At 33.7% G+C, this 12,254-nt stretch overlaps 1 protein-coding gene across 1 annotated transcript in view; it reads right to left on the minus strand.

Annotated features, from left to right (window-relative positions):
- Nucleotides 1-4,707: 4,707 nt before the first annotated feature.
- Nucleotides 4,708-12,254, minus strand: part of CFHR4 (complement factor H related 4) — a 38,077-nt gene continuing 30,530 nt past the window's right edge. The window contains 4 exon segments of the mRNA XM_054452288.1: nucleotides 4,708-5,114; nucleotides 8,167-8,349; nucleotides 8,635-8,811; nucleotides 10,379-10,561. Coding sequence (XP_054308263.1) covers nucleotides 4,918-5,114; nucleotides 8,167-8,349; nucleotides 8,635-8,811; nucleotides 10,379-10,561 — 740 coding nt within the window. The 3' untranslated portion in view covers nucleotides 4,708-4,917.

Below are 12,254 nucleotides of genomic sequence, written 5' to 3' on the forward strand. Positions count from 1 at the left end.
CTGCCTGGATGCTGCCCCCTGACTAGTGGTAGAGATACTCCTGCCATATTTTATATTTGTAACTGTACTTTTTCTTATTGGGAATGTTCATAGAGGGAAGTTCTGGAAAGGCTATTGATGCAAGGGGCTATTGCTGCATTCTATGGGTGGGTATTATAGCTCACCTATGGACTTCCATCCAGAGATACTAAGCTTGGTTAAGATAGGTAGTATACAGAAAATGGCAAAAAGTGTGACCAATGATGAGGGAATGCATGTATGTGAGAGAACATCCCAGAGAAACAGAATAATACTCTAGGCTCCTTCTTTCTGATATGGTACTGAGGTATGGCAGATGCTGGGGGAATATATGGGGCCAGTATTACCCTGATGCCAAAATTAGACAAAGACACATCCAAGAAAGAGAAAGAAAATTACAGGTTTAAATCTCTAATAAATATCGATGCAAAAATCCTCAACAAAATACTAGCAAACTGAATTCAGCAATACATTAGAAAGATCATTCATCATGACCAAATGGGATTTACCTGTGAGATGCAAGGATGGTGCAATATACACAAGTCAATCAATGTGATACATCATATTAACAGAATGAAGGATAAAAACCATACAATCATTTCAGTTGATGCTGAAAAAGCATTCGATAAAATTCAATATCCTTCATGATGAAAACCCTCAAATACTGGGGATAGAAGGAACACACCTCAAAGTAACAAAAGCTGTATTCAACAGATACACAGTATCATACTGAATGGAGAAAAACTGAAATCCTTTCCTCAAAGGACTGGAACATGACAAGGATGCCTACTGTTACCATAGTTATTCAACATAATACAGGAAGTCCTAGCTACAGCAATCAGACAAGAGAAGGATACAAAGGGCATCCAAATTGGGAAGGAAGAAACCAAGTTATCCTTGTTTGCAGACAATATGATCTTATATTTGGAAAAACCTAAAGACTCAACCAGAAAACTATTAGAACTGATAAATTTGGTAAATTTGCTGGGTATGAAATCAACATACAAAAATCAGTAGCATTTCTATACGTCAACAGTGAACAACATGAAAAAGAAATCAAGAAAGTAGTCCCATTTACATTAGCCACACAAAAAGTTAAATACCTAGGAATTAAATAAAGAAGTTAAAGAGCTCTATAATGAAAACTATAAAAGACTGTTGAAAGAAATTGAAAAGGATACAAAAAGATGGAAAGATATTTTATGTTTATGGATTGGAAGAATCAACATTGTTAAAATGCCCATACTACCTAAAGCAATCTACAGATTCAATGCAATCACTATCAAAATACCAATAACATTCTTCACAGAGGTAGGAAAAAACAATTCTAAAATTTATGTGGAACCACAAAAGACCCAGAATAGCCAAAGCTATCCTAAGCAATAAGAACAAAACTAGAGGAATCATATTACCTGACTTCAAATTATACTACACAACTATAGTAATCAAAACAGCATAATAGTGGCATAAAAACAGACACATAGACCAATGGAACAGAATAGAGAACACAGAAATAAACCCACACACCTACAGTGAACTCATTTCTGACAAAAGTGCCAAGAACGTACACTGGGGAAAAGACTGTCTTTCAATAAATGGTGCTGGGAAAACAGGATGTCCATATGCAGAAGAATGTAACTAGACCCCTATGTCTCACCATATAAAAAAAATAAAATCAAAGTGGATTACAGACTTAAATCTAAGACCTCAAACTATGAAACTACTACAAGAAAACATTGCAGAGAATCTCCAGGACACAGGTCTGTTCAAAAATTTTGGGGGCAATATCACATAAGCACAGGAAACCTAAACAAAAATGAACAAATGGGATTACATAAAATTAAAAATCTTCTTCTGCACAGTAAAAGAAACAACAAAGAGAAGCGACAACCCACAGAACGGGAGAAAATATTTGTGAAATACCCGTCTGACAGGGCATGAATAACCGCAATATATAAGGAGCTCAAACAGCTCTGTAGGAAATATTCTAATAATCCAATTAAAAACGTGCAAAAGATTTGAATAGACATTTCTCAAAGGAAGACATATAAATGGCAAACAAGCATATGAAAAGGTACTCAACATCATTGATTATCAGAGAAATGCAAATCAAAACTACAATGTGATATCATCTAACTCCAATTAATATGGCTTATATCCAAAAACCAAGCTTATATCCAAAAACCAGTAATAAATGCTTGGGAGGATGTGGAGAAAAGCGAACACTTGTACACTGTTGGTGGGAATGCAAGTTAGCATAACCACTATGGAGAACAGTTTGGAGGTTCCTCAGAAAACTAAACATTGAGCTACCATATGATCCAGCAATCCTACTGCAGGACACATACCCAAAAGAAAGGAAATCAGTATATGGAAGAGACATCTGCATCCCTATGTTTGTTGCTACACGGTTTACAATAGCTAAGATTTGTAAGCAGCCTAAGTGTCCATCAACAGATGAATGGATCAAGAAAATGTGGTATGTATATACAATGGAGTAGTATTCTGCCATAAAAAAGAATGAGATCCAGTTATTTATAACAACATGGATGGAAATGGAGATCATTATGTTAAGTGAAATAAGCCAGGCACAGAAAGACAAACATCACATATTCTCACTTATTCGTGGGATCTAAAAATGAGAACAATTGAACTCATGGACATAGACAGTAGATGAATGGTTACCAGAGGCAAGGGGCTAGTGGTGGGAGGCAGTAGTTGGGGGTGTCAGGGAGGAGGTGGGTACCTATTTTCAATAGGTACAAATAAATAATTAGAAGAATGAATAAGACCTACTAATTGATAGCACAATAAGGCGACTATAGTCAACAATAATTTAATAGTATACCTTAAATATAACTTAAGTAGTGTAATTGGGTTGTTTGTAACTCAAAGGATAAATGCTTGAGGGGATGGATACCCTATTCTCCATGATGTGCTTATTTCACATTGCATGCCTGTATCAAAATATCTCATACACCCCATAAATATATATACCTACTGTGTACCCACAAAATTAAAAATAAATAAATAAAATAACTGTAAAATAGAAGAAACCCAAAGTGATAAAGTCAAAATGTCTTGTTTTTCCTGCCAATCTCCCCGCTATATTTTCTTCCTTTATTGTTAACAACATACTCTCTACGTATTTTTGTATTCTGAATTTTGTGTTTGCATTGTATCTTCAAAGAAGTTATAATTAACTTGATATCAAGCAATAGTATTTTCAAATTCAAAATGTGCTTCCTATCTAGATAAAAGGCTTGGCATATAATGATTCTTAATGGGTGTGTTAAAACAATTGATTTCTAGGCACAGATTAATGAACTAATAAATAGGGGGGTTGTTTTATTTTCTTTTTGAGACAGGGACTCAGTGCTCTGTCGCTGGGTTGGAGTGCAGTGGCACAATTATGCCACCTCATCCTCCTCTTGTAGTTGGGACTACAGGCATGCACCACCATGCCCAGCTAATTAGTTTTGTTTGTTTTTATAGACAGGATCTTGCTATGATTCCCAGGCTGATCACAAACTCCTGACCTCAAGCAACCCTTTCACCTCAGCATCCCAAAGTGCTGGGATTACAGGATAATCCACTATGTCTGCCCCATAAATAGGTATTTTGCTTGATAAATATCACACCAAGTATATTATATTTACATTTTAATGTAACAACCATTCTATTTTCCCTAAGATTTCCTTTTCAGTCATTTTTATACAATCTTTTCAAAAAATCCTTATATACAAAAAAGAAGTACAGAATGGAAAGAAAGTGAAGGCAATTAATAGGAGAAAAGACAAAAAAAAAATCCAAAGCAAAACTTAATAAGAAATGCAAAAACCATATATGAAGAAACTTTCAAAATATTTGTATTAAGAAAATACAAATGTAGCCTTAAATAAATCAGAAAAAGAATTATTTCCTTAAATAGGAATTTTCAGCATCCTATTTATTTGTTTTTAAGACAGAGTCTCACTCTATTGCCCAGGCTGGAGTACAGTGGTACTATCTCTGCTCAGTTCAACCTCTGCCCCACTGGTTAAAGCGATTCTCCCACCTCAGCCTCCTGAGTAGCTGGGACTACAGGTGCACGCCATCATGCCCAGCTAGTTTTTCTATTTTTAGTAGAGACAGGGTTTCACCATGTTGGACAGGCTGGTCTCGAACTTTTGACCTCAGATGATTCCCAGCTTGGCCTCTCAAAGTGCTGGGATTACAGGAGTGTGCCACTCTACCTGGCTTCAGCATCCTAAAGTGTCACCATTGCCCAAGTTAATATATACATTTAATGCACTTCTGGCTGTGTTCCCAATGCTCCGAAAGGGTTAGCAAAACCTCTTTTCTTTTTTCACAGGAAAATGATAATAATTCACCTTCTTTAGTACTATTTCCTTTAGATCATGATAATGATGTAATGTCAGTGTTTGGCAGGAAACACTACTTTTAATAAAAATGACCCTATTTGGTTAAATCTAGAGGACCATGGCTGCAATAAGGGAATACTATAGTGTGTTTATCTTCACTTACAACTTTAATATCTAATTTTATGGCATTATTACTTCCCCAAATAAAGTCTAAAGTCATTTTGTTTCTATGTCTAGGTATACTATACAATATGCAGAAAGCCATTCAGTTATCTGTTTCTATACTTACTAATTCATTGATAAGAAGTCCAATATAAGGGTAGTTTTTATTATTTTAGTACAAGCATAAGCAATAATTTAGTTTGTTTTAACATATTTTTTGAGAACATATTAAGTTGCAAATTGAAACTATTATGTTAATTTTCTTTGAAATAAAGTAGAAATTACAACAATATCAGAAGCTGTCTTTGCAAGCTTTGAGACCATAAGAGTGAGAAGTGGAAGTTGGACATACATTTAGGGTAACAATGCTGCCTTATTCACATCTGGGGTATTCCACTATCCCTTCCCGACACACTGCTTGAAATGATAGAATTGATGTATTTGCATTATATCCCAATTTACACATAAATTCAATGGTATGCCCTGTTTTTGCATAATATTTTCTGTCACTTTTTCCTTTTAACTGTATGTTATTTTTATTCATGTTTTCTTCAGTTATTATACATGGATCTGAAAGCAGACAAAAAAAACAATTAACAATCATAATCTTCCCTTTCATGAGTATATAAAATGCATCCTAATGAGTAGTTTAGGATAAAATAAAATTATAAAATAATCCAAATAGTTAATAGTTGTTAACTTGTGCTACATACTGACTTTAGCATTTCACAAATATAATAAGTTCAGTTGCACTTCCCCAACGTCACAGCAGAGATCATCAGGTGAGGTGATAAACGTGAACCCTGGCAGTCTTTCTCTAGAGCCTGAACTCTTCTTCCCTAAAACATGCTGTGTCCACCCTAGTGACTTCACATCAAAAAGGATTATGCTAACATGTTCCACTGGAGTCACGGTTACTTATCCTCCTTTCCCCCATTCAACAAGCCGTGACTACAAGCACTCCAAATGTACTCACATTTTGCTAATTTAATTCTATGTTTATATTTTTCTCTTAGGCCCACAATGTAGAAACAGAACTGTAGAAAGGTATAATCTTTCTAATAGTCATCTATTAAAATGAAACTCTCTCTATATACATACATACATACATAAATATACCTCAATATCTATCAATTATCTCTCTCTCTATCACCATCATCTATCCCTGTTATCTTCATTTTCTATTTTAAAGAGAGGCAAGGATAAGCACAGAAGAGTTAATGTGAATCCCTACATGATTATGGACAAATTACTCTATCTCACTATGCCTTCATCTGTAAAATCAGTAAGATAATGTTACTTCCACATATGGATTTTCTTTTATAAAATTCTTTTGTAAAAAAATTTATAATTTTTTTTAAGTTCCAGGGTACATGTGCAGGATGTGCAGGTTTGTTACATAGGTAAATGTGTGCCATGGTGGTTTGCTGTACCTATCAACCCATACCCTAGGTATTAAGCCTAATTCTTACATGATAAAAATTTCAGTTCTTACATAGTAAGCTTTTCATTTTTGATGATATCATTCACTCATTCACTTCTTTTGACTCAAGTATTCTGCATTCTAGTTTAGCCCTTATTAGCATTAGCATTTCTTTAGAAATTTCCCCAATCATATTTTAATACATCTTTCAAGTACTTACTTAAATAAATTTCTTAACATAGTACATATCACTTTTGAAATCCAAAAATTTTTAAGAGCTCTTCAATACATTCAGGGGCTGTTTACAATTCAAAAATAAATGTTATTTGAATTCTAAATACTTCTCCAAAAATATTTTCCAAAACTTTCTAAAGTTTTCTGCTGCCTGGGAAAGTTTTCCTCATTGCTTTAATATGCCATATGTATGTGTAATATTTTCCATAAGGTTGCCTTTTTCCCTAGAATTCTGTGCTTGAATGCTGTTTGCTTCTTTAGTTTTGAAGACTGAAAGTCCTGCTTGTATCATGGAACTGATTTTATATTTTCAGATAATTATAATCCTTTCCTATTCTTGATTATGAGAAGAGGTAATGCTTTTGCTGTGAAACCCATCTTAGGAGTGTCCATCTCCTCAGTCAATCAAATTTAAGACTCAGAATTTATCTCTGAAACCTAACACTTTTCTATGAAATCAAGTTTGAAGATACTTGATTTTTGATTTGAGGATACTAATTTCTTCTTCAGTCTTGCCACTTGCATAGTTTGGAGCTCAAACTTGGACATGATCATCTACAGAAGTGGATACCTAAGTAGGGGACAATAATTAAGGTTTAGCCCATTGTAAGATCAGCCAAAATATCAGCGTCATCAGTCAGTATGAAAGGTAAAAGGTAGCATAGCATCAAAATAAAGGAAATGAGTCACATCACAGAAAAGAACTGCTTGTATCATCCCGTACTTAGGAACTTGAGCACTTGAAAAACTCATGAACATATAGTTTAAGAGCTGTGATAGGAATAGGTTATCTGACATGCAAGGCCTGATGGGTATCCCAGGGCTGTACCTCATAGGCTAGTAGAAACTTGTGGCAAATTTTCTTTTAGGTTTTCTTGTTGTTGCCGTAATTATTGTGGCTTATATTTTTTGAATTGTGTTGCTTCAAGTTCATAGTACTTGGGGAACAAAATTCTGGAAGTATACCTGTATTACTGGCTTGAGGGGTTTTTAGTGTATTCATTTTGATTCTGGTATAAGGGAAGAGGAGAATAAAGTAAAAATGGAAAAGCAATGGGTTATGGAAATGGCTGAAGTTTCGTTAATTTCTTGCTTGCTTGCTAGGAATACTGATAAAATATAAGTAAGAATAATAATCAGAGAAAGAATTTCTCAGTGTTAACCAGCTATGTGTTCTATCAGGAAAAATTTCATGTTTTCAAGTAGAATTTAATGGTTCGTGGTTTTTTGAAACAGGGTTTTCATAACTGTTTGAAAACTCTTTACCTCAGTGTTAATAATGTGAAAATGATTACTGGTGTTAAGCTGAGATGCCATATTTCATATGTGCGCAATAAATGGATGCCATTCTTGAAGACTCATTGTATCCATTAACAAATTGAAGACTGAACATTCTTGGTTTTTTCTTTTTCTCTTTTTCTTCTTCTTTTTTATTTTTTTATTTTTTATTTTTTATTTTTTTATTTTTGGAGACGTAGTCTCCCTCTGTTGCCCAGGCTGGAGAGCAATGGCACAATCTCCACTCACTGCAACCTCTGCCTCCCAGGTTCAAGTGATTCTCCTGCCTCACCCTCCTGAGTAGCTGGGATTACAGGCATATGCCAGCATGCCTGGCTAATTTTTGTATTTTTTGTAGAGACGGGGTTCACCATGTTGGTCAGGCTGATCTCGAACTCCTGACCTCGTGATCTGCCTGCCTTGGCCTTCCAAAGTGCTGGGACTACAGGTGTGAGCCACCACCCCAGGCCGACATTCCTGTTTTAAAAAAGAAACTTGGTCATTGTTTACATGGAATTTTCCAAGCTTATACACTTATATATTAAGATCTGAAAGGCAAACATTCAGCAGAATAGCTGTTTATGAACACAATTCTAGGGTAATAACCCATAAAAATTCTAGTATAAAAAAGCAAATATCAAACTTATTACTCTGATTTTCTCAGGATCCATAATTTTAAGAACTTACATATGCACCTTGGTGGTTCTGACCACTCTCCATTACTACATGTTACATAATTAGAACCCTGAAGTTCATAGTAGGACTGGCATTGGTACTCGACTCTTGACTGTGGCACATACACTTTTAGTAGAAAGGAGATGGTACCACCATTGCTAATAGGTGGAGGAGGCCCACACTTTTCTGAAGAATCTGAAAAAAAATATATATATATATGTGGGGAAAAATCAACAGTCTTATTGGAAACTTTCTAAATAAAGCTTTTTATATACTCTTAACTGTATCTTATTTGATTTCTTAGGAAGACATTTGCATTTTCAACCTTGTTTTTTTTTAAAGTCTCAAGATAATTCACACTCATAGGAGGACTACATATATATGTACATATATGTACACACATATATGTGTACATATACATATGTAGGTATCTATTATTTTATTTAATTCTAATAAAAAATACTTGAATAAAATACTTACTATAACATGTTGGCAAATGGGACCAGCCATCTTCACCACACACTATGGAACCTGTGGTGTTTCCATAACTGATTTCATATCCATCATAGCATTCGTAGTCCAATGTGTCATGGAGCTTAAACCACATGCTATTACTCTTGGCTCTGGAATTCTCAAAAACAGGCATATCACAAAGTTCTGAAACAAAATAAAATTGAGGATTGCTTTTCTATGCCATACGATGCACAACTCAACTAAGAAAGTCCCATTGTAGGGATAAAATTTACCAATCAGTGTGTGCTAATAAATTGAGTACTATTAAAAATAGTCTGACAATCAGTGCTTTTTGTGCTATAATAGTTAATTACAATAGTTAAATATATTTCTGTGTATTCTTTCTTATCATTCAAATCCTGTGAAAATATATTAGAAACATTTGTTCACACCTATTTTTATTTGTGAAAAATCTCATTGGCTGTTATTAAAGTCTACTACTATGATGCTACAATATATTATTTTAAAGATGATAAAATTTTGTGAATTTAAAAGTTAATGTAACCATTTATGTAGTTATGTAATGATTCACTAACAGTAAGGGTGTATATTTTAGATAAAAATTATATTAATTGGATATAAGTTCTATAAAAATTTATGAAGCATCCTGTCTTTTATTTTACAAGTTTTAAAGTAGATCATTTATGAAAGCTGAGTAAAATTGAAGTATACACCTTTTTCTTTACACAGAGCCCATGATAAGCATAGAAATTGAAAACAGTATTCTAGAAATGTAGCAATTGATATAGCCCCCAAAACTCATGGTAACATTGAGATAATCACTTTGTAAGTGTATCTTTCTTTTTTCTCACTTAGTTTAATATTTTTGAGAGTCATCCATGTTGTATTATGTATCAAGGTTCCATATTATCTCATGGCTAAAAATAGTTGAATTGTACCCTTGAAAATGAGGTGGATTTGGGAGTATGTACATTATACAACACTATCTGGGTTAAAAATACATTAAGCAATTTATCTTTAAAAATCTTTGTGAATATATAAAGAGGAAAGAAAAAAATCAACGTTTGCCACTAAAAGATTTCCTTTGTTCATTATGCAATCTCTTTATCATAATAAGTAAAGGTCAAGCATGTTCAGAGAACTTTACGTGTAAAGAATCCATTGGCAAGTATGAGGTTTGTAAACATTCAGCCCACCCATCTACCCTTTTCCTTTACTTGTTTTCTCTGTAGTAAACAATAGGGTGGAGATAATTTTTTGATTGGATATCCTCAGTAGCATCATTGATACAAATTATTAAGGTCTGATTCTCCTGATGCTAGCAGAAATTCAGAATTAAGCACTCATTTCTCCCCCGACGTATACAACTTTTCTGAGTGTGAGCAAGGAATGCAATACAAGCAGTTGATAATTTTGAAATACAAAGAAAGGGAAAACAACAAAGTTTTTATTGGCAACTAACACATTTTGCTGATATTCTCATGCAGCTCCCTAACTAGTCTGTACATGATAAGATTGCTTTTATGTAAAGGCAGATTGAGTTGTAAGAGATGAAATGATCATCTTCCCAAGCAGCCATTACTCTAAACATGCAAAAGACTTAATTTGGCACAGAATGTTGAATGGTTTTAGAAGTATTTATATCTCTGTACTCCTAAAAGTGTTTTCTATGTTTTTAAGTGAAACACTATCATCTCAAAGAGAGGAACGAAGTTGACAGAAACTGAATGGGAATATGTATATCACTTACTAATGCAAATTGGTTGTGCTGACCATCCATTTGGCAAACATGTAACTGATCCTGAAGAATTTCCATCTGCTGTTGCATATCCTGGTTTACATTTATATTGTGTTTCTTTATTTAAAATATAAATAGAGGAAGATTCAGAAATGAATCCATTTTCAATTTCTATATCTGATTTTGAGCATGTTCCTAAAATAGAAAAAGTAGAGAAAAAAGTAAATATTTGTTGAATACTTCTTTTAGAGGCGGGAACAAGTAAAAACATGGCAATATGGCAAAACAATGAAACATTTGTTAGTGAGTTGAAAACAGCAAAACTGGAAGTTTCCTGGACATCCGTGTTCTTAAAGGAAACCACGAATTTCTGAACGAAATATTGAAAACACAGGGAAGGGCAGAATAAAACAAAGAATCCTTGAGACTGTCAACAGAGCTCTGGCAGGCCTTGAAGAATGCAGATCTAGGTGACTCTCAAGTCTCTAATGATATTTTGGAAGACTTTCTGGCTACTTTGCAACAACCTGAGTATTTTTGGTACTATTAAGGGGTCTTAAACCTCATTAAGTCAAATGCCATTTCCCAGGCAAAGATATGGTACACACTGCTACCATAGGCAAGAAAGTAATTTTGTAAATCCTTTGTCTCCAAGAATTTAAAATGGTTGTCATCTTAAGTGGGTGCTTAAACCCATATAGACGTGGTGTTTGAGAGGCATGTGGAAATGTAAGCAGAAAAAAGAAAGCAAAGAAGATAGCAAAAGTAAGTTCTAATATATTAGCAGTGTATTTGTTCTTTATATATTAGCAATGTGTGTGTTCTATACATTACTAATGGGTATATGTATAAGGTAGTAATTATTTTAGTAATGTATATGTTTTAATATATTAGTAATGTATATGTTCTTTTCTAATTAGTAATGAGAAAACAAATGTAAATGGACCAATTTTACTACCTGAAAGAAAAAGAAATCGTGTTAAAGATGATACATATTTATAATATAGCATTTGTCATAATCATGAGTTTTCTGATCTATTCTTGCCTACTTTCCTATTAATCTCCTCCAGCCTCTAAACTACAGTGTTCAGTTTCTATTGTAAACAGTTTTATTTTCAATACCTATAAAGTGCTTGACACACAACAATATTTATTAGGTGGATTAATGATAGAGTTGGTGCCTATGGCAGGAGAAAAAGGGACTTTTCTTTCAGAGGCTTAGGCTATTGTTGAGGACAGTTGTTCCTATAATAGTGTAGGAAGATTCCCATTATCTTTCATCTCAATTATTCCATAATTATCATGCGGTTTCTATAATGGAATGTTTTGTAAATTGCAAACAATACACACAAACAACTTTCGGAGACCCCTTTACCTAAAAAGTAAAAGTCAGCTATAACTGAAGATGAGCCTTAATTTAAAGCAACAGAGCACTAAGTATAAAAATAGATATCATATAATTGTGAGAGATGTAGCAGTGACCTTTGGGCAAGCATTATATTTATTTTTTAATTAATGCTATAATTTTATAATCTACTTAAATCAACGCATTTAGCATGATTTCAATATAAATACTGAAGCAGTGTTACTTTAATCTGTATTTTTTTTATTTTGTGCTATTCATGGTTTATATTTCTATTTTTACTTGACTATTAAGTGACAGAATCCACTCATTATCCAGAAATTATATATGTATTCAGACACATTTGGAACTGAAAACTAGCTAGGCTTCTATTTAAAAATAAAAAAGACATATATTCAGCTTAAGAGTTGATATACAAAATTTTCCGGTTAAAGGTCTAGATCTTAGACAGTTATGGACATACTGGGATTTAAAATGAATGGACTAACTGCCACGAATGCATCTGGGAGGAGGAGACCATTCATC

Source organism: Pongo pygmaeus, chromosome 1 (assembly GCF_028885625.2).
Source record: "Pongo pygmaeus isolate AG05252 chromosome 1, NHGRI_mPonPyg2-v2.0_pri, whole genome shotgun sequence".
In the NCBI taxonomy this organism is placed as follows: Eukaryota; Metazoa; Chordata; class Mammalia; order Primates; family Hominidae; genus Pongo; species Pongo pygmaeus.